Source organism: Amblyomma americanum, chromosome 5, assembly GCF_052857255.1.
Source record: "Amblyomma americanum isolate KBUSLIRL-KWMA chromosome 5, ASM5285725v1, whole genome shotgun sequence".
NCBI classification, from domain to species: domain Eukaryota; kingdom Metazoa; phylum Arthropoda; class Arachnida; order Ixodida; family Ixodidae; genus Amblyomma; species Amblyomma americanum.
The window spans coordinates 54,218,047-54,240,904 of record NC_135501.1 but is presented as its reverse complement, the minus strand read 5'-3'; the positions used below and the strand labels follow the sequence as shown (position 1 = coordinate 54,240,904).

The 22,858-nt window shown below is 46.6% G+C and overlaps 2 protein-coding genes across 3 annotated transcripts in view; both read right to left on the bottom strand.

Annotated features, from left to right (window-relative positions):
- LOC144133879 (protein-cysteine N-palmitoyltransferase Rasp-like) overlaps window positions 1-17,800 on the bottom strand; it is a 38,621-nt gene extending 20,821 nt beyond the window's left edge. The window contains exons 1-5 of the mRNA XM_077666946.1: window positions 17,780-17,800; window positions 16,991-17,185; window positions 7,322-7,546; window positions 2,294-2,409; window positions 433-639 (exon numbers count right to left, since the gene is read on the bottom strand). Of these exons, the coding sequence (XP_077523072.1) occupies window positions 433-639; window positions 2,294-2,409; window positions 7,322-7,546; window positions 16,991-17,185; window positions 17,780-17,800 (764 nt within the window). The remainder of the gene's footprint in view (window positions 1-432; window positions 640-2,293; window positions 2,410-7,321; window positions 7,547-16,990; window positions 17,186-17,779) is intronic.
- LOC144134696 (uncharacterized) overlaps window positions 17,684-22,858 on the bottom strand; it is a 28,128-nt gene continuing 22,953 nt past the window's right edge. The window contains exon 4 of one of the 2 annotated variants that reach the window (XM_077667545.1): window positions 17,684-22,364. In XM_077667545.1, coding sequence (XP_077523671.1) covers window positions 22,062-22,364 — 303 coding nt within the window. In that variant the 3' untranslated portion in view covers window positions 17,684-22,061. The remainder of the gene's footprint in view (window positions 22,365-22,858) is intronic. The other variant, XM_077667546.1, reaches the window with a different exon arrangement.

The following is a 22,858-nucleotide window of genomic DNA, read 5'->3' as shown; positions in this document are numbered from 1 at the left end:
ACTGCCACAACAGTCGATGGTATATTCACCTTGTAATTCATTTTAGGTTTGCCTTCTGCGCCTGCTGCAAGATAGTTCAAGTGGCTATGCCTGATACCTCTTGCTTTCTGTCGAGTTGTATCTGGGATGCCGCTTCACACAACGCCATGATTTTGCGATAGATTGGCTGGAGTCCGTTTAATTTTGATCCCTGAAATATGCGAAGGCCAGGAATAAACATATGGTCTTTTTACTGCTGAAAACGTTTTATGAAAACAGCGCAACTCTAATAAATAAATTAGGATTAGTAATTTTGTAAAAAAACTCAGTTTTAAGTATTACACACGACGAATGAGTAAAGCTTGATTCAAGCTGTGTGCCCGGTTAAAGGGCAAGATGTGTCGCCCTCTTACAGCATGGGCTTCCAAGGACGTTTCCCTTGTCAGAACTCACCTCCAGAAATGGGAACAGAGGTGCCCTCTTGCGACGCATTTCGGAGGAGCCGGGAGGTGAATGCCCTCTATTCGGGCACAGCCGCCGGACACGCCGTACTGGATGAGGTACTTCAGGAAGAACATCACGTTGAGTGTGGCTCCGTAGCCCAGGAGGCTCGTATTGTCCAGTTTTTCTACCAAGTGTGGAGCCGCATTCAACGCGGAACTGCGTGGAACAAGACAATGCTCAGCAAAAATATGGCGGAGTGACTGGGCTGCTACATTCCAAGTGCACTGCTCAGGAACTTGCGCATTCTGTTCCAATCGTTCATGAAAGCGGAGTCTTTGCTCCACAAAAGTTTCATTTATCAAGGAGGAGATCCTCTACACGCCACCACGCGTGTCTCTGCCACTGCTTCGGCTTTTCCGGAAGGTGAAAACTTCGACGCTCTTTTTTTAGAATAAAAGCTTTTGGAGAAGCACCAACAGGCTTGCTTACCCCCTGACGATGTATGACTCCTTCGTGTTGTCAACACGCCGGTGCATTGTCGCTTGATATACCACTGATTGAAGCACGAAGGTTCGTAGCCTTAACGACAAGGGCGAGAACTTCAGTACAATAATCTGTTGAACGTAATCAGTGGCAACGAAAAGATAATGTGAATCTGTGAATGATGTTATCATTTTTCATACTCAAGTGCTTGTCTTTTTCGTTTGCTGTGCATAATATGATGCTATGATTAGTTGATTGCTTATTATCTGTCCAATTACATGTTGTTAACATAGGCCCATTATCATTGTAAGTTTATGCGAATGCCTGTCTGAGTCAACGTCTGCAAGCTTTTCTAACCAACAAGTGTAAAAATTTATTAAATGATTGGCAGTGTCACGAAATAAATAAATAAATAAATAAATAAATACACGAAGAGTCGGAACATGTAGCAAGCAAAAGTAAGGGCTGTACCTTAGCGTGGCAAAAAACCATCAAGCTCTGCTGCCTAGAACAAACGCTACTAGAAAAAAGGGATTTAAAAAATTACATGCATTCATGAATACATCACTGCCGCTTCATCCATTGCATTATCGGTTACGCAGCATCAGTATTCTGAAGTGTAGGCCGCGCATCACCCTTTTTGGCGAGTTATGTTGATCTTCAATAGGCGTAAGCAGGCAACTATCTCTTTATTCTCGCTCACGTAGTTATTATATTACTTCAAGGAATGGTTAGGAAAACAACTCCACCCTTACGATACATGCTACATGACAGCGCGAGTTTTCTTTTGATTTCAATTTTCGGCACTTTCAAAGCACCGAAAGAAACGAACCATAGGATTTTATATTCACTTATGAAACGGCTTAGTTTAAAGCTCCTTATGACGCTCTTACTGTTCGCAATTGCGTTTCCTACGTTTAGAGAACAGAAAGATTTCCTTTTCGATCGTATTCGGAGGCGTTGATGCCATTGTTAAAAATTCGGGGCATAGATGCCCGGAAAAGAAGTTAGAAGTTGATAGCCACATTTCAAGCTCTACTATTACTGAGATTAGCTTGGTTTTTAAAAGTATCGAGTTATATATTACCTCCGCTACTGATCCGGAGTTCCCGGGTTCGAACCCGACCGCGGCGGTTGCGTTTTGATGGAGGCGAAATTCTAAGGAGCCCGTGTGCTGTGCGATGTCAGTGCACGTTAAAATCCCTAGGTGGTCGAAATTATTCCGGTGCCCTCCACAACGGCACCCCTTTCTTCCTTTCTTCTTTCCCTCCCTCCTTTATCCCTTCCGTTACGGCGCGGTTCAGGTGTCCGCCGATATGTGTGACAGATACTGCGCCATTTCCTTTCCCCCAAAACTAATTTTCACTTTTCAATTTTCATATATTACCTGTAGAAGTATTGACACATGAGGTCCATGAGCAAGAGGTGGGCAGCCGAACGCAAAACGCCAGCAACGCAGGTGTAAACCTCACGCAGCGTGATCGGTGGCTTCGTCCTGTCTACCTGAGAGTGTCGAAGACATACACAGTAATATCAGTCAGCTCTCACGGGGCTGTCAGTGTGGCTGCAGGCTGCACATTTTTCTCGTATTTCCCTGGACCAAAAACTTCGGCATGAATTATTCATCCACAAGGCCAGTCTGGGGCAGTGTTCAGTTTTTGTTTAACTTTTCTACTACATGGCCGAAAGCAAGTATTCGTCTACCGCAGCATTGCTGTACGTCGCCGGAGACCCCTTAAATGTGCCAAGAGAAATTCAGTGTACACAGTATAAACATATTGCGTGCATAAAACGTAATATTTATTGAAAAACGTATGCTTTTAGAGATTTTACCTGATGCACAGGGGTACCACAGATTTATTTCGTGCCAAATTGAGAGACCTACACTAAGAGGTACATTTTTCCCTGACTGCACGAGCCCCGCTTTTTTCGTAACAAGTGATGTCAGTTCAAATGTATAATAATCAGAGTTATGGTGCGGTCGTATTTATGCTTTCAGATGCACCTTACTGTCCAGATAATGCTAGATGCCCCACACGCGATATATAGGAACGAAGAATTCGTGCAGTTGAAGAATCCCTCTTTGGGAGCTTGCACAGACAGTATCACATAAATCAAAGAAAATCTGAGACTGCAGCCTCTCAAAATTTTAAGTCGGTCAGAACGTGACCCGAGGGCCACAGTACCCAGCCCTGCCGTCTCGTGGTCGCCTGTGTAAGGTACGTGCCAGTCGTTGCAGCCAACGCGTGGTTTACGTAACCTGCGCTGTGCCGGCTTTTCAACGAATACCGTGTTTACACTGCATTCCGGGCCATGTCTAGAGAGCAGAGAACTCACGACAAGCAGTAGAAGTGCAGATCAACGTTAATTTTCTTGAACTAACATTTGATGCCTTGAATTTTTAGGGCGAGTATGCAAAACTTGCGGCGAGCGAAACCAAACCCCTAAGGGGTGACTGGCAAAGAGCAATAGGTTCACCACACAACCACCCCTACGTTCCTCACTCCGTTCACATTAGCTTTGACAGCGGAATCAGCTCTAAACCTTCCGGTACATGAGAAATATCGGTCCTCTTTTGCATTTAAGGACACTAAATTACCTCCAAGAGACTGTGCCAGGGGTTGGGGCCCGATGCATGTACACATCTTGTGCAGAATTATTATTCACAATATTGAAGAAATTAATACTTACAGCAAGTAGGAACAAAAGCGCATGAAGAAAAACGATAAACAGTGTTTAGCTACCTTATTAGCAAAAACAAGAAGTGGCGTACAACACCTTAAAAGACCCACATGGAGTACTTCACGCTCAGTCTACTTAGAAGCGGCACCTCCTTGTGACTAGCGCACTTTCTGGCTGGTTCTTTATAGGGGTTGTCACACGAGCACGACACGACGACGATTCGGTCTACTAACCTGTGTCGCCGTGATGTCTATGCTTATGTCTCGCTGCGCCGACACAAATAGTAGGCCGACCGTCGGCGTCGGCCCCGTCTCGCTCGCAGGATGGTTGTTGGCCGAATGTCCGCCAACTGCCACGTCACACTAGCGAAACAGCGTGCGAGACCTCCCGCCGACTCAGCCCTTTCTCGTTCTCACTCTCTGTCTTTTGTCACTACTGTTCCGTTCCTTTATTCTTTTAATCTGTTATTTTTTGCAATGCGAAATTGACGTGCCGGGGCGCTTAATTTTTAATTCTTTTTATTAAATGCCACAATCCTAAAACAAACAAAAGCCTTAACAGTCGTTATTATGAGCCTAGATTGAATGCAATAGTTGCTGGATGAGGAAGGCAGGGCTTGAATAATAAAAGCAATCGCGCGCAGCCAAATAAGAAAGGAGGATATTCTTAAAGGCTAAAAATTAAAACTACGGACTTTCAGTAGGGTGAATTCGAAAGAGTGACCTCCGGATTGCGAGCATACTAGGATACCGACTACGACACGGGGGACAGATTCGTTCTTTGGCTTTAGGAGTGTAGATACGGTTCTTGGAGTGTGAAATTCTCTACGGCAGTAGGCGTTTGTCGCTGACAGTAGCCTGAAACTTCTCTCAACTTCGCTGGGAGCATACCACTGATTTTTAAATCTTGCCCTGCAGTGCAGTAATCGGTGAAGTCTTTGCCAGCTTTTACAGGTCTGGCTGCGGGGTCGACTGTTGGCTCTTCTCTCTTCGCACACTCAAATCTTGAAACACATCGAGGTGTACCACAAAACATTTTTAGCGTGATGCTTCACGTGGCTTCAAAATTTCCCTGTGAACCAGATGCGCGCATAATTCTCTGGCAACTAAAAGCTTTGGTGGAAGTGGTGGAGGATCGAGCAGCTCTACGCTGGCTGGAGGAAAAAAAAACAGAGCATGACACAGAGAGACGATATTTTCCTTTTTTGCTAGCATGCTGTTTATTATCGCTTTTTCGTAATTTCTTAACAACTCTTTCCTTCTTTTTGCACTGCCCTTTGCAATTTGGAAATGCGCCGGTGTAATTAATCCTGATTGCGACTTCTACGCGCACTACAACTAATTTTTTTTTCGCAAAATTGACGGCCGTTGAATGCTTCGGATGTCTTTTTGAATACAACTTCGTTGAAACCTCGCCAATGGCTTTTCGTGTTTCCCATCCCAGTTCTTCACCTAGCGACATACCGCTGGTTTTATGTGGAAAAGGCTGTCGCAGAAATTTTCACTCCTGTGAAGGCCCCATGGACAGAGCCTCTCCATTGTCAAGAGTTGTCAAAGGACAGGCTCTGTCCGAAACTACAACTCTTAAAAAATGTCTACCTAAGTGAAGCGTGTCTCGATTTCGCATTTTACCTCTAAGCACGGTGATCTTTTAGCTCTCTCTCTCTATCTCTATTATATATATATATATATATATATATATATATATATATATATATATATATATATATATATATATATATATATATATATTCCGAGGGGTGGTACGTCCGCCGCTATAAACGAGGGTGGCGCTGGTGAACACTCTCAAGGTTCGCTTACACGCAAAAACATAAATACCCACGAAAGCGGCAGATTAGACAGCCGTCGCCGTAGCTCAGTTGGTAGAGCACCGGACGCGACATTCGGAGGTCGTGCTTCCGGATAACACAGGCGGCATGGTTGTTTTTTCTGCTGCCTTATAAATAACTTTCTTTAAGTGACAGATTAATCGAAGTATTATTCTCTCATTGATTGGCAGTAAAAATTAAAAAAAAAGAAACATTCCCCTCTGCACCTTGGTATCGGCGACTGATGGTATATATATATATATATATATATATATATATATATATATATATATATATATATATATATATATATATATATATATATATATATATATATATATATATATATATATATATATATATATATATACATACATCGGAGGTGCCGGCATGGTTGTTTTTCTGCTGCCTTATAAATAACTTTCTTTAAGTGACAGATTAATCGAAGTATTATTCTCTCATTGATTGGCACTACAAATTAAGAAAAAAGAAACATTCCCCTCTGCACCTTGGTTTCGGCGACTGTTGGCATATATATACCACCAGTCACCGGCGACTGTTGGTATATATATATATATATATATATATATATATATATATATATATATATATATATATATATATATATATATATATATATATATATATATATGCGGAAAATTATTCTTCCTCTACAGTTGGTATACAGAAACAGGTTCGTGTTTGGTGAATGTTTTAGCTCGGCGGCCGACCTCGCGAAGTCAGTCGCCGATGGTCGGCAGGCTGCTTTGGTCGCGTCCCTGGCCGCAAGGCATGTCAAACTGCGAAGAAATCTGGTCTTCGGCTTTGTTTTGGTCGTTATCGGCCTAGTGTGACAGCTTGGTCTGCCACAGACACTGTCTGCGGTAGTCGTTGTCGCCGTTGGGTCGGCATCACCGTCGTGTCATGCTAGTGTGACAACACCTTTAAGAAGCTACTAGGAATTGCATGCGCAGTATCTCGCGCATGCATAGGCATGTCTAGAACACTATTTCAAGCAGATCTCTCGATCAGTCAGTAGGAGTCATTGACTGAACTTTTCTGAAAGCATACGAGATGCAATGGCACCTGCTCACATCATAGTGATTTACAAGTCACGCAAAACAGACTAATCTGCTTTAATATCATGGCCCGTAATGAACGAAAACAAGCAGGGCACTGATATTTCAGCTTATTTTAATAACATGCAATGATGTCAGTGATATGCCCTCGAATAAGATCCGCACTGACCGCTGTCCACCGCACTTCACAGTCTGACGACGAGAATCTCCGTGAAATACTACTCGGCCGCGATCCACATTTATTATTTAATGCTGGAGTAGTCCTCACTTACCGCTTTTTTAACGCCTAGGGTAAAATATTTTCAGTGTTGCTGTCGTGTAATAGTTAATCGGCTTATTAAAGTCTTTATTCTGGCGAGTAAAGACGGCAGTAGATTTTTTGACGGCATACTCGTGAAATTTCATTAGCGAACCGCTTTGTCTAGAAGCCGAGACGGAGACATCTGAAAACGGAGCGCGCAGCTTGAAGGATGTACTCAAATCTTGAGCCTTTAACTGCTGCTTTCCATGCCATAACAAGTTTGCTTGCCTACCATTATGAAATCGTCTCGCAGTAACGGCAGTGGGAGTAGATGCAGTATGATGACCACTATCAAAGTAACTAGACAAATAGTTGTTCCTGATTTAGTTTCATTGAAGCACGGCGAAATGTTTTGCATTTTGTATTAAAGTTGCACAAAGATGTTCCCTGGGAATGCTTCTTTACAGTATTAGCGGTGCACAGTGTATATAAACATTTTTTACAAGAAACTTCCTGCATAAACCGCCGCTACTTCAAGAGGGATGTTAGCAACCACCATCTCTGGAGTACCCAAAGGCATCGTACCGACGTGATGAAGTCCTCGTAGTTCTGGACCGGTCCTAAAAAGAGCGGAGGTAGGTAGACTGCGTACGCCAGCGTCTTCCAGTAGTCGGGCCAATCTCCGGCGCTGGTGTCCTCCTTGGCTCGTGACATATGGTCCATGCAAAAGCTCAAGCAGCGGAGAACCGTCCAGTAGAAGGCCACCACGCTGATGAAATAGCAATGGTCACCCCGGTTATCGAAGAGAACCTGAAAAGGCCAAGAGCAACCGGTGGTGAACTCGAGCAAATATCAGGACTCACGAACACTGGCGAACTATCTTTATAGAAAGCTTCAAAGGCTGGAGAGTTTATTTCATAGTGTCCAGTAAGTAGTCTTATTCTGGTGATGCCTGTGTGGAAAAAGGCCGAGGTGAAGATGCGGCGAAAATGGTTGCACCCAATTCCACTTCCGGTTCCCATGTGTCTTCATAGTACCAGGCCAGCATCGAGAACGTGGTCCTCTTTCTCCTCCCTCTCCCTACCGACGACGTGACCACCGGTGGCGCATTGTTGAGAACGCGCTCTGCCTTGTCGACCTGTCCTTTACTACTCATTCCCAGGTGTCACAGATCCCCGGAGAACAATCCGGCCGAAAGAATTAATGGACTAGGCGATAGGTGTACCCACAGAAACGCACATTTAATACACCCCACGTGAGACAAACACTATCCCACTACCCCACAGCGCTTGTCTTTGTGTATCTTCCTGTGGTCCTTGTCTTTTCGCGCTGTTCTTCTTGAACATGGCATACCAACTCGCCCAAGCATCAGTCCTAACTATCCCACAATCCTAACAAACCTAACACAAAACACAAAGACTACCAATATACACTACTCGGGACCACCCAGTCTACTAGCGTTCGGCATCCGTGCTCACGGCTCGGTGATGATTCTGCTCATTCACACTTACTGCGTGCGGTGCGTGCAGTCTAGGGAGGTAAGCGCTGTAATAAATGTCTCAGCTGTCGTCGGCGTCGCCTACGCTTTCCTTCCTCCTTCTCGTCGCCTGTTTCCCTCACTGCGCCTAGAACGCCCGGCAGCCGCCTTGTTTGAATGAATGAGCGACCGTACGTGAAACACAGTCCCACGTGTGAAGCATCCCGACCTTACATCTCAAAACTAATTAGTGCACCCAAATCATGATCTAACTACGCCCACTGCAGGCCTTTGCCATAATTCTCCAATTAACCACGTCCTGTGCAAGCTACGGCCAATTTAGCCCCGAAAACTTCCAAATCTCAACCGCCCATTTGACCCGCAGACGCTACCTGCTACGGTTGCCCTCTCCTGGAATCCACTGCGTTACCTTCAATGACTATCGGCTGTCTTGCCTTAGCATTACATGTCTATGCCCTCGTCTTGGTTTCGATTAGGACGTTATTAACTCGCACGTCGAACACCGCCAGCGACGCCAGCCCAAGCACGGCGAACGCCGCTTCGACGCCGCCTACGGGATCCATACAACGCCGCAGCCACACCGAACCAGCTGTGAGCATGAACGCCGAACGCGAATAGTAGAACGCAGTAGTAGACGCTCTGGCAGTAGTGTGCCCGGGTCGTGTGTATTTATAGCCTTTGTGTGTTGTGTTAGTTTTGTTAGTTTTGTGTTCTAGTGTGTGTCGCGTAGGGTGTATTAAATGTGCGTTTGTGTGGGTACACCCGTCGCCTAGTCCATTGTTTCGGTTCGAGTGTTCTCCGGAGAGATCCGTGACAAAGATAAGTGGCGAGCGTGTGCCAGGATACATTTCTTTTTCTTTTTTTGCTTTGTCTCGGATTTTTCCAATCTCTCGACGGCAGAAAGGATGGATTTGGCAAGAACGTTAGAACTGGCGCTCAAGCTAGGGTTAAGCAAGGAAGAGGCGATGCATCTCTATGAGGAGGAGGGAAAGAGGCAGAGAGAGGAAAGGGCGCAAGCACGCGCAGACGCGCGCGAGGCGGAAGAGCGAGAAGAGAACAGAGCTCGTGATGCAGAAGAGCGCGAGGCGCAAAGAGCTCGCGAGGCAGAAGAGCGAGAAGCTAGAAGAACCCGCTCACATAACAGCACAGTGGCGGTAGTTATTGATTCGAACTTAAAGGAATTAGCTAGCGCCTCAGTGAGGGATTGCACGGTAACCGAAGGGGAGGAGCTGGCCGTAGCTCTAGCGGCGGTAGCCGGTTATCGAAGCAACATGTCCCTTACCATCCTTACAGATTCGAGAGAAGCGTGCCGTAACTACATGAACGGCCGCATAGGTCGCGCCGCGCTCCGGCTCCTCCAGAGCGCGACCCCACCAAAAGTCATACATAGCATTTACGGGGTGCCAGGACACACCGACATAGCGGGGAACGAACGCGCCGACGAGGTAGCTCGAGGGTATACGAGCCGAGCTTCCTCCCAATCGGACGATCTACCCGACCGAGTCAGTCCTACGTACTCAGACATTCTCAACTACTATAAGGGGGTACGGATCCGCTATCCGCCGCCTCATCCTGATCTAAATCAACTAGAGGCAGTGTATTGGCGAAGATTGCAGACAGGAACATTCCCAAACCTGCATATCCTTAGCAAGATTTACCCGACGCAATATCGGGACACTTGCCCGTGGTGTGGCAGCAAACCATCGTTGTACCACATCACGTGGGAATGCAGTAAAAACGACAGCTTTCGCAAAGACCCGAGTGCGGAACAGTGGGAGAGCCGGCTCTCCAGCGGCGATCTGGGTTGCCAACAAGGTCTGATCCAGCACGCCCAACGAGCAGCGAAGCTCAGCGGAGCCCTGGAATAGGGGCACCGACCCTGTGAGAAGAAGGAAGATGGACCTCTTCTTTCTCGTCTGCTACTAGCACCTTTCTAGAGCATTAAAAGTCTTTCCTACCTACCTACCTACCTACCTACCTACCTAGAAGAACCCGCGAGGCAGAAGAACAGGAGAAAAGAAGGATAGAACGGGAGAAGGAGTTTATTTTGTGGAAACAGGCGCATGTCGCGGGAGGATATGAGGAGATCACGGACAATAATCAGCGTTCCTTAGCGGGTACAGAATCTCCTAGACCAGCCAGAGTTTGTCCAAGGAAGCTGATGGCTCCTTTTGATGACAAGAGAGATGATTTGGATGCATATCTGCAACGATTCGAGCGGATAGCTTTGGGGCAAGGCTGGGAGCGCTGTGAATGGGCCACGGCATTGAGCATGTGTTTAGTCGGAGAGGCGCTGAATGTTTTTGGAAGGAAGCCTGCTGCTGATTCTATGGACTACGAGAAAGTTAAATAGGCACTCCTCCAAAGATTCAGGCTTACGGCAGAGGGTTTACGTGAGAGATTTCGCACCGCGAAACCTGAGTATTCGGAAACCGTTAAGCAGTTTTCCTTCAGGCTATCCAACTATTTTGTTAGGTGGCTTGATATGTCAAACACAGAAAAGAGTTTTGAAGGGGTGCGTGACAAGCTGGTCACAGAGCAATTTTCAGCGTGTTGCAGCTCAAAGCTGGCGCTATTCCTGAAGGAAAGAAAGTTGTGTTCATTAGAAGTGTTAGCCGACACTGCAGACCAATTCCTCTAGGCTCAAGGGTTAAGAAATTTGAGTAAGGCAAAAGAGGAAACCCAAAAGGTCCTAGAGACAGATGCGGTAAAACCAAGAGCTTATGGCGGTGCGTCTAAGGCGCCAGTAAGGTGTTTTCTCTGCGGCAAGGTGGGACACCGTTCAGCTGACTGTCGGACTAGTAGCGCTGCCCAGAAAACACAGGTTGTGTGTCAAGGTTGTAAGAGGAGGGGTCATACTCTGGATGAGTGCCGATACGAACGCAGGACCGAGCTGCATGCGTTGTCGACTCAAAGGTAGAACTTGTCACGCCACCCGAAGTTCCACAGCTGAAAGGAGAGCAAACGCCGCTGGAAAATGAGGAAGTGAGTGGAACACCCAAGTCGAAAGCAGCAATGCCAGTGGTGGTTGGGCAAATAGGGGACCGTCCTATATTGGTGCTTAGAGACAGCGGAGCTAACACAGTCTTGGTTCGTAGAAGCCTAGTGAAGGACGAGGATCTTACAGGGGAAGCGTCGGCCGTCACTCTGGTAGACGGCACAGTAAGGTACCTTCCTGAAGCAAAGATTCTAGTGTCCACGCCAGATTATACTGGGCAGGTAGTGGCAAAATGCGTAGACCAACCCATGTACGATCTCATCCTGGAAACATTACGGGTTCAAGTGTCGAAGACCCCCATCCCGAGTGCAGGATGCTCGACGTTGAAGAGCATTCATAGGAGGAAAGGCCTGCGACAGCTCAGACGGGTGCAGTCAGTTTTTCGTCGGCAGTGGAGACAAGAGCTCAAGCGACAGCCCGAGCAACGCAGCGTCCGCTCTCTACACCGGGTGCGATGTGCTTGAGCGTAACACCGGGCGAAATTGCAATTAGGCAAAAAGAAGACCCGAGCCTGAAGACCTGCTTCCAAAGAGTCGGGGAAAAGGTGAAACAAAGAAGAGTCGGACGTCATTCGAGTATCAATTGCTAAATGGTCTTTTGCACAGGGAATGCATATTTAGTTCAGGAAGGCGGGTCCAACAGCTGGTGTTATCAAGAGTTTTGCGAGAGACCGTGCTAATCTTAGGGCATGACGCCATTATGGCCGGACACCAGGGTGTTCAAAAAACGGTGTGCAGGATCTCCGAGGAGTTCTTTTGGCCGGGTGTTCAGAGTGACGTTAAGCGCTTTGTTCGTTCATGTGACGTACGCCAGCGCACAGTTCCGAAGGGAAGAGTTGGTCCCGTACCTCTGGTCAAGATGCCAGCCATCGACCTACCGTTTCAGCGAGCGACGATTGATATTGTGGGGCCAATCTCTCCAGTATCCGCCAAAGGCAATAGATATGTGCTTACTCTGGTTGACGTGGCCACTCGTTATCCTGACGCTATTCCACTGAGAAATATTGACAGTATCCAAGAGGCGGAGGGTCTTCTGGAAATGTTTTCGCGTTATGAGTTCCCGAGGGAAATTTTGAGTGACCGGGGCTCGAACTTCACATTGGAGCTAATGAAGGAGGTTAACCGCCTTTTGTCAGTAAGACAGTTACTGTCGATGCCTTACCATCCCATGTGTAATGGGCTTGTAGAGCGGTTAAACGGCACCCTCAAAAATATGATGAAGAAAATGTGCCAGGAGCGACCTACTGATTGGGATAGACATCTCCCAGCTCTTTTGTTCGCTTACCGTGAAGTACCGCAAACGAGTCTTGGTTTTTCGCCTTTCGAGATGTTATATGGGAGAACCGTTAGAAGTCCACTTGCAATACTCAATGAGCTGTGGGCTAGTAAAGAGATTGCATCAGATCTCAAGACAACATACACATACGTTCTTGAGTTGCGGGACAGGTTGAAGGAAACATGCAGACTTGCACATCAAGGCCTGGAAAAGGTGCGTGAACGCCATAAGGGATATTATGACAGGAAAGACATTCACAGAAACCTGAATCCGGGCGACAGGTTTCTCGTCTTGCTACCCACGGACCATAATAAGTTACTGATGCAATGGAAGGGCCCGTATCTTGCGGCGGAGAAGAAAAATGATATGAATTATGAATTATTGATTGATGACACTAAGGAGGTTTTCCATGTAAATATGTTGAAGAAGTACGAAGAAAGGGGTCCCGTACGGTACGCCCCCAAGGTAGCATGTGCAGTAGGGGCCGAGGAGACAGGGGATATTCCCGAGGCGTCCACGTGCAGTGGCAAGAAGTATGCAGGAAGGGATGAGGTACTGAAGAAGCCCAATAGGAATGAAGACAGGATTACAGCTCTACTCCAAATCAAGGGGGAGATGTTTTCGAATGGGCCTGGCCAAACGGAGGCCATATGTTACAAATTAGACTTGTATACATATAGAGCTAACTGAAAAGCTCTAGGTATATCTGGTATTTATCTTGTTGTTGTTGCTGTGTTAATATATCTCTGGGATTTTTCTTCTTGTTGTTGCTGTTGTTGCTGTTATGTGATTATACAAGGGAGTGTGTTGTGGACACGAAGATGTTTATTAAGGACTCTGTGCGGACAGTGACAGTTGTGTGTTAGTGTTATGAAAACGCAATTTGGTGTGCTGTCTTAGTGGTGACCGTTTGGTGTGTGCTGGACCTCTGCGGTGTGTTGTGTGCTGGGTCCAGAATCGCCACAGAAGATAGTCGGTTCGCTGGATGACTTGGAGACGAGAGTGACGTGAGCAGTTTTTCATGGAAAAACTCTTGAGAGCGGGGGCCCTTGTCACATATATTAAGGAGCCTAAATTAAATTTTAAAGGAAAAAGATGTGAAGAAGACGACGCGAATTAACCGAAGAATAAAGAAGAGGAAGACGCATTCGTTGAGGTGGAGAGAGCTGATTGGTGGATAAGCATTCGGTGAGGTGGAGAGAGATGATTGGTGGAGAAGAGAAGACGACAGCAAGGCTTACGTGGACTAACACCGAGGCTATAAAAGGGCGAGTGAGAGCGAGGCACTGGGGGGAAGAGCAGAGAAGCGGAGGCTCCGGCAGGTCAGGGACACATCGGCTGGAAGAGAGCGACGCCGGCTACTGCTCCGGTGAGCTCGCGTTCTACGACATCGCATCGTGGACTTCCTGCCGTGCCTGAACCCGTTCCGGGGAGTCAACAGAGGACGCTACCACCTGCTACGGCCAGGCGTGTCTCCAGCGCTGTTGCCACCCATCCGGGTGGCGCCCCCAACGCCAACAACACCGGCATCACCTCCACGGGCGCTTGGACCGGGAGCTTGTACGACGCAGCCAGCGACGCCGCCAGCGACGCCAGCCCAAGCACGTCGAACACCGCCAGCGACGCCAGCCCAAGCACGGCGAACGCCGCTTCGACGCCGCCTACGGGAGCCATGCAACGCCGCAGCCGCACCGAACCAACCGTGAGCACGAACGCCGACCACGAATAGTAGAACGCTAGTAGTAGACGCTGGTAGGAGTGTGCCCGGGTCGTCTCTATTTATAGCCTTTGTGTGTTGTGTTAGTTTTGTTAGTTTTTTCTTCTAGTGTGTGTGTGTCACGTAGGGTGTATTAAATGTGCATTTGTGTGGGTACACCCGTCGCCTAGTCCATTCTTTCGGTCCGAGCGTTCTCCGGAGAGCCGGGGAGATCCGTGACAGATATATAGACTGGAACTCGGCCTTCCTTTTGTTATGTGGTGTTCTTTCAGCTGAAGTTGTTGTAGATTTAACTTAGCCATATAGCCCTGAGTTCTGCTGTGGAATCTACAGCGTGAGTCGGAAGACCTTTAATTGCTCATTGAATTAATTGAAGGTATTCTAAGTATGAAATTTTTATTTATTTAATTCAATTGCCACCTGTCAACCATGTCAGGCGGCAAAGTGGTGAAGCAGAAATCCTCCTAATAGCTCCAGAGGACAGGAGGGAGAGGAAAATATGAGAAGCAAGTGAGAGAGAGGGATGGGAGGAGACGGCTGGGCCTAGTAGCGTGGGAGGGTATGTTGAGAGCGGTCGAATGCGCAGCCGGGAGGTGGTTGTCACGGCAGAATGCTGGGATATCTGGCAAAAACAAAACTATAACTGACTTCGCTGATTCATGCTCTAGTGTGGAAACCCTAGCTCTAGAAACGTTAATGGCTGTGTGCATCAACTGCAGTTTTTGTTTCGTAAGGGGCCTTTGGTACATGGCCTATATTAATAATTCCATCAACGTATGAGCAGCACGGCATATTTATCAAGGCGTGATTTCTACCAAGGCGCAGTTGCGCAGTTGTGAATGCATTCTCCGTTCGTTCGTGCGTCTGATTTCATCTGGAAGTTGATCCTTCGCGCTGCAGTTGTTTCAGGAACGGCTGGGTAGGGGATCGAAAAAACTTATAGCATAAATGGTGGTGCAGTGTTCTGAGAGTAGAATCAGTTCTCATCACGCTTAACCCTTATCCTCTCGCATATGTGGTTGCCCTCTCATTTCTTTCTAAGTCGGTAGGGGAGCATTCAGAGAGGCTGGTTAGCTTATTATAGTGCAGGCCAGTTGACTCAGCCACACTCGAGAAGCACTTGCTTTGCGCACTAATGGGATAATGATACCACACTCGGCGCTCACGCACCATGCCGCATTCTTCTCTTTCTCAGATGTTCTGCCTTTCCGCCGTGTGTCTTACCGTGGGAGTTTTTTGTTCTTCGCTCCTTCGGCGTTCTTCGTGCGAATCAGACGTTCCTTCTCGTGAATTGCCGCGATACGAGCCGAATCGGGAGCTATTAATGCGAAAGCGTTATATGTCCCATTGGCACAAAAGCCACGTCCGCCGTCCATGGCAAGAAATTCGCACGTTGTCAGAACAACGCTGTATGATGTTACAACATGTTAGCGAATAAATGTAGCCAGGAATGATGAAACGTAACGTACTATAAGCAACGAAAGTCATGACTCATAATCGTTCTGAAGCACTTTACATGTGACGTAAAGTAAGGTGTATAGAGTTTGTACAAAGTGTGTGCAGTCATGACGCGTAGTCATAGTCATAACACATGACTCAGCACTTTGCTTCTCCACCGCAGCATGACCACTTAACAAGTAACGTCATATAAGGTTTATAGAATTTGTACAAATTATGCATAGCTATACCTCGTAGTCATTCTGCAGCGTAAGATAGCAAAGAACTTTAATGCATTCACATTACAACGCGTAAACAGTCTTAAGTGTCTGCGCCGAATTTTTATTTTGCGCTTTCACCTCTAGCAACGGAAAAGTTAAAGGAAGACACGCGGTGGACGCGGAGATCGCGTGCCACGGACCCAGTGTTCAGAAGGGCGTGCTGTCGCGCTAGATGATGACTCATTATGTAAACAAATTAGTGCGAAAAACAAAAGTAAAATACAAAGAAGGAAGCACATGAGGCGATTAACAAGCGCTGTTAACTGCTTTATTTTGGTGCAATGGAAAAAATTTAAAGGAAAATATGAGCATGTGCGAAGACGGCGGGCAGTGGAAGCACACACATCACGCAGCCGCGGTTTGACGTGGCAAAAAGGAATTGAGATGGAGGCATTCAGAGTCATAAATGTGATGATTTCTGCTTAGGAAATCTGCTAATTAGTTTACATAAGCAGTGTTCCCGTACGGTTAGCCGCGTTGAAGTAGTTTCTCCAACGAGTCGCGAAACTACTCATCGCCATAAACATTCAGGTGTATACACCGTCTGCTGCTGTCACCTCACCAAGTTACTGAGTGGACGGGATCTCTGAAGTGCGCCTCTGACACAGAAATTTAGTATTTCCTGAGCTCTCTTCCGAACGAAAAATACTATTGTGCTACGTATACGGAAAGGATACTACCGGTATATGACCTGCCATGAAAATGCCAGCGTGCTGTAACCTTCCAAATAAAAACCAAGTGCTGATATTTTGATTCAAGAAGTGTAACCAACTGACTAACTGTAGTGGAGTAATAGCTCCTTTTCCAGTCTCTGAAAACACTCATTTGCCATACAACTCTTGAGAATAGCTGAGCAACACGTACCGTTTGTCTTAGTACTTATCGCCTCACGTTACTTGGCACTCTCGGTGCACTTTGCAATAAACGAGAAAGCATTGCAAACCCATACTAAATCTTTCTACATAAGCCACGCACGTAATTGTTACTTGCCTTAAATATTCTGAATAATCACCACAGGAGCTGCATGGCTATTAATCGGATTACTCACCTTGAGTAGGTCCAGCTCAAAGACATCGTGGTGAGACACCAGTAGTAAAGCCAGTCCGTAGCACAGTGCGGGCACTTGCATCCAGGAGAGTACGAAAAACACGGCGTGCACGGCGACGAAATAGGCGGTGGTCATCCAACTCAACTTGAGCGACACGAAGAGCAGTGAGAAGGTAATGCGGTAGTGCGGCAGCAGCTGCGTACGACAACCAGACATTGCGCAAGACGTTGTGAAGCGTGAGTGCCGATTGTAGATTGCCGCAAGAATTGTTACCAGATATAAGAGTAGTGTGTCAAGTCCTACTCCTCTACTCCACGTGTGTCAAGTACTCCTCTTATGTGAAGTAGGAAACGCTGTTAAAGTACATGGTTGCTTTGTTCCAAAAATGTTTCTAACAGATACAAACATCATATTTGTAATCGCTTTATAATCTGATTCTGCGCCTTTGTTATGTACTGTATAGATTGTATTTTTCTTGCTTTCTTGATCTCAATTTGATGTCTTTGTCATGATGATTCCGCAACATTTTCGATTTTGTCATTTAGTTTATGAGTTGCTTTTCTTTGTTCTCTGTTTTCTTGTTCAGCTTTATTTCAGCGGCTAGTGTGAGTTGTCTGAGGCTGTCATACATTATATACGTATTTTTAAAGCTATTGTCCTGACACCACTGTTTTCATTTTTTTGTTTCTTTTTATCACATTTCCCTTATTAAATCGAAGGGTTTCTGCTTCCTATTTTCCTTAATTTTATATCAGCTTACTTGTCATGCTATTTATTACTCTGACTTACCGTGAGAACGTCATCTTTCATCCTGCTCGTTGTTTTGAACCTTTTCGCTGTTTTCGCCCCTCTTCCCCCCTATGTAATGGCCTACTGGGACTTCAGAGTATTTCATAAAAATAAATAAATAAATAAATAAATAAATAAATAAATAAATAAACATCTGACGGTAGCAGCCATGACTTGAATTTAGTTCATCGCAAGGCGACTTGCTTTGGCACTTATAACAGGCAAAAGTGGGCCAGTTGGTGGTTAACAGGGGAGTGCATATTGCAACCGCGCAAAACGACGAGGGACGAAGACAGAAAAGCACAGTACAAAACGCGGAACCTCAACTGAGGTTTACTACAAGAAAAACCACATTTATACAAGATTCGTAATCACACCTGATAGACAGCAGACACCTTCACGTGACACTAGCACGCGGGCGCGCGTGGAGCAAGTTAGCATCTAGATAGTTGAGATCCATCTAGGATAAGGATACAGAAGTGTCGCTTATGCAACGGTTATTTTCTTTTTTTATGCAGTAGGCTTCAAAAATTTCCCTGTTAAGCTGGGTCGGTAATTTTTTCAGGACCACTGTGTGCAGTTACGGCAATGGCGACAATGTTTCGCCAGTTCACCGCCCCCCGCCAATGATTCAACGTGTGCGCGGTGCTCCTGAAGTCTAACAGTCAAACAACGTTTAGTTTGCTCTATGAAATAATTCCTACAAGTGAGGGGTATTTGGTACACCACCCTTGTTTTGCAGGGAACGAACCTGCCTACGTGCTTAGTGCGGCATTCGTTCTTTTTTTCATTTGCCTGCACCATATAGCAGATGCTCGAAAGCTTTTTGGGCGTCGTGAAGACCACCGGGACCTCGCATTTCATGGCCACTTTTTTGAGGTGATGGGAAATCTGATGGAAGTACGGCATAGCCCCGGGTCTCCGGCGTTGCGGCCCTTCTTTTGAGCAGTGCTTCGGTGGGCATCGAGTTTCCTTGGCAAGTGCTTCTATCACAGAAGTGACCATCTCACAAAGGAAACCCGCAGTAGTCAGTCGTTGTAACCAAAATTGCACGCTATGATGCATTTCATGTGAGCAAGACTTATGAAGAGCGGCGCGCAGGCAGTTTTTTGCTATTCCCCTTTTTATAAGCTTTGAATGAGCTGACTGGTGGTTTAGAATACCTTTTTTGAGCGAGGCTGGTACCTCCAGCACATAAGGGTTCCACTAGTACTAGTAACAATACAGGTGTCCAAAAACTGCAAGCATCCCTGCGACGGCAACTCATAGGTGAAGCTCAACCCAGACGCACACTCATTGAAAATTTTAAGAATTCGGTTCACTACTGCAATGGCCCCTTTCAAGAAAATGGCATAATCATCTTGCCCGACCTCCATCTTCCTCTTGTCCGACCTCCATCTCTGCCTCTTTTCCTATGGAGGACAATGGACAACCTCCATAACTGTTATGCCTGCGGCTTTAGCTGGCACATGATGCGTCACTGCCGCCGCTGCGTTCTCCCCCTGCTGACGATGCCGACCTTCAGGTCTATGCATATGCCATTCTCCAGCCCTTTCATGTACTTAGCCTCTTGGGACGCTCGATTCGCTATCGTTCCTGATCTCCGCGTCGGTTCTCAGTTTGCCCGGTGCGCCATTGGCCCATTCCGCCTCCAGAACACTAGTGATTAAAAACACTAGTCCATTAAAAAATGCGTTTAACATTGAAATCTTCTGTGCAGCACCCCTTCGAAGTAGTCTCTCTTGAAGTCTATACACAGCTTCCAAGGCTTCTTGAGGTCTTGGAAACAGTTGGAAAATGCTTCTTTTGGCAGGGATGTCAGGTCCTTAGTCCTGGCGTTTTGAATGGCCCGCACGCTCCCCATCTAGTGACTTTTTAGGGATCTCTTCACATTAGGAAACAGGAAAAAATCGCATGGGAAAAAGTTCGGCGAGTATGGCGGATGGGGAAGTACAGTATTGCTGTGCTTGGCGAGAAATTATGCCACGCTGAGAGTAGTGTGCTGCCTTGCGTTATCCTGGGGAAGGCTCTATTGTCCAGATGCCCTTAAATCAGGGCGACGGCGTCACAGTGCATCACGCATGTGTTGGAGCACGCGGTTATAAAACTCCTGATTCACCGTCTGCCCTTGTGGGACGAACTCGTGGGACGAACTATCAGCATTGTTTTCGTTTTGGACTTCTGTCGCCTTACCTTTCTCGACGCCGGAGAGCTTGTGAACCGCCATTCGGCGCTCTACCTCTTTATTTGAGGATCGTATTAAAAACACTATGTTTCGTCTTCAGCAATGATGCTGTCGACGAATGCAGCATCCTTCTCTGCCTCAGAGAGCAAATCAGCGCTCACTGATGACCGCATGTCCTTCTGGTCCTGTGTGAGGAGGTGCGGCACAAGTCTGGCATTCAGCTTTCGTTTCCCTATGTTCTCGCGCAAAATGTGGTGGAATGTTGTCTTACTAATGTCGAAAGCATCTGATAGCATGATGACTGTAATGGCTCGGTCTTGCTGCACGATTTCTCTGATCCGAGCCACGTTGTTCTCATTCCGTGAGGGTGAAGGGCGCCCCTGCCTTGTGTCGTCTTCCACCGACGTTCTCCCCGAAACGAACCTCTTGGGCCACTCGAAAACTCGCGCCCGCGACAATGTGTCGTTCCGTAAGCGTAAAGAAGGAGCTCATACGTCTGTGTGGCTGTCTTGCCAAGCTTCACACAGAATTGTATGCTTACACGCTGTTCGAGGTGTACGTCGATCTCTCCACATTCACTCACAGTAGAATGCGCTGATGACTAGTGACAACGTATTTTTCTATATGTAGTGCCATCTAGCGGCTGCTACATCAATTAACATAATTAGCTACGGTTATCTCGAAAATGTGGCGCTACACACGGGCACCAGACCCGCCGCGGTGGCTGAGTGGTTAGGGCGCTCGACTACTGATCCGGAGTTCCCGGGTTCGAACCCGACCGCGGCGGCTGCGTTTTTATGGAGGAAAAACGCTAAGGCGCCCGTGTGCTGTGCGATGTCAGTGCACGTTAAAGATACCCAGGTGGTCGAAATTATTCCGGAGCCCTCCACTACGGAACCTATTATACTTTCTTCTTTCACTCCCTCCTTTATCCCTTCCCTTACGGCACGGTTCAGGTGTCCAACAATATATGAGACAGATACTGCGCCATTTCCTCCCCCCCCCAAAAAAACCAATTATTATTATTATTATTACACACGGGCACCACCAATTGTTGTGGGGAATCATTTCTAGAGAAGGAAATAAATCAGTCTCGAAACTTTACGGACAAAGGTTGTAGAGTGCTACAGCAACTTTCTTCAGTTCATCAGGTGTCTAGGCACACCTCGGTGCAGGCGAGCGCTTGGTGCGTCTCAAAAGGTGTTGTTGTTAAGCATCGTACTTGTTGTCTCGTCTGAGTCTTTGTCCCTTTTTATGTGCTGCCGTCCCTTCAAATTTACAGCCATCTTTTTTTCGCGATGCTTATCTAATACCATTATGGTAAAGATTGACATCGGCACCGATGCATGTGTCTCGATCATAACGAAACGAAGGATGGGAGGGTGCATTATGCAGGGAAAATTTTTCCTAAGAAATAGAGGCCGTACCTAATGCTTTATGCAAGTCGTCTCTTTATAATGTATCATACCGTCCTTCGTTTCAAGGTAACTGAGGCACCCTTATGAGTGCCGAAAAGTCTATCGGTTTTCTTTTCCTTGCAGCATTTGTAGTAGTAGTAAGTAGTAAGTGGTTTTTAATAAAATAATAATAAAAATGAAGGAAAACATTTTTGCTAGCCCCAGCATCTGCTATCAATACTAAAGCACCTGAGCTGGGGCAGCGTAAATAAAGGATAACAGGTAGTAGGAGAATTAGAGGATAGGATAGCAAAGATAAAGAGAAAAGGCGCGCACTAATATGCCCCGGGCCGATCCCGGAGGCAGTGCAATACCGGGCCGACCCGTGCCAGAGTGCTTCAAGCCGAGCACTTAGCGAGTGTACGTTTTCTATTAAATCATTACGAGATTGCAATCCAAACGAGCCGGAAAATAGGCTGCTTTTGCGGATATGCTTTCTACGATGTTGTAGTGCACGTAAAAATTTTCTATCCAGTCTTGGGCGGGTGATATCACGGGTTTAGGGGAAGAGGAAGAAGGCCTTGGTGTAGCAGACGTTGCCGGTGGGTAGGGATGTGTTTGTGTGAGAACTGAGTGGGCCGCGGAACTCGGTAGTAATTCGACCTTAGTGTCTGCATTTGCTTTCAAAGGACAGCGACCTTTAGTATAGACTGACAGCAAGCTGCTTTTCTGACAGCTTCCTCACAGAGCACATTCTCTTCTCTCTGAAGACATTGTCTAATACTGATGCAAAGTTGCTGCAGTCAGCTTCACAGGACGTGATAATTATATGGCTAGGAAACGATTCAGGCGAGCAACATGAGCTAGTCGTTAGAAGGTCTAGATCGCTTACCGACGGTACTGAGTAGGCGAATGCTCGGCCAACGATGGAGTGCAGCACCATCCAGGGCCAAGCCGTTAAGATGAATCGCCGTCCATGCCTCCACTCCCGATCAGAAATGTCCTGCATAAACGCAGCAAGTGTTGGATGCATTGTCGCGCATTGAAGCGTAAGGAAGTGAAACACCTTTCTCAATGGGAGCTTTGATAAGGAAAGTGATGTGGATATGGCCTACCATGCTGTATTATATCCAACGTGGCGATTTTCTAGTACATCCGGCTAGGATGTGGTACGGGTAGGGATTGTAAAGCGAATGTGGCGTTTATTACTATACTTGTTTTTATATCTCGTGCCACACCGCCATTTTTCTGATCTGTCGGTTGTTCTTAGCGACGTTGTTTCTAATTCATAAAAAATTGAATAACTTAAAATAAAGCAGTCGCTGTCACCCCCGGAGAAATATGATCACCTTGGAGAAAATAATAACTTCGCCGCCATTCACGTTCTTAGCACAGCGAAGTCACGTGGGACTACAGGTTCTATGCAGTTACTTGCAGTCCAGATGTTTGAGCTGGACTGAACAGATTAACTTATATATACCAGCGATCACATGAGGT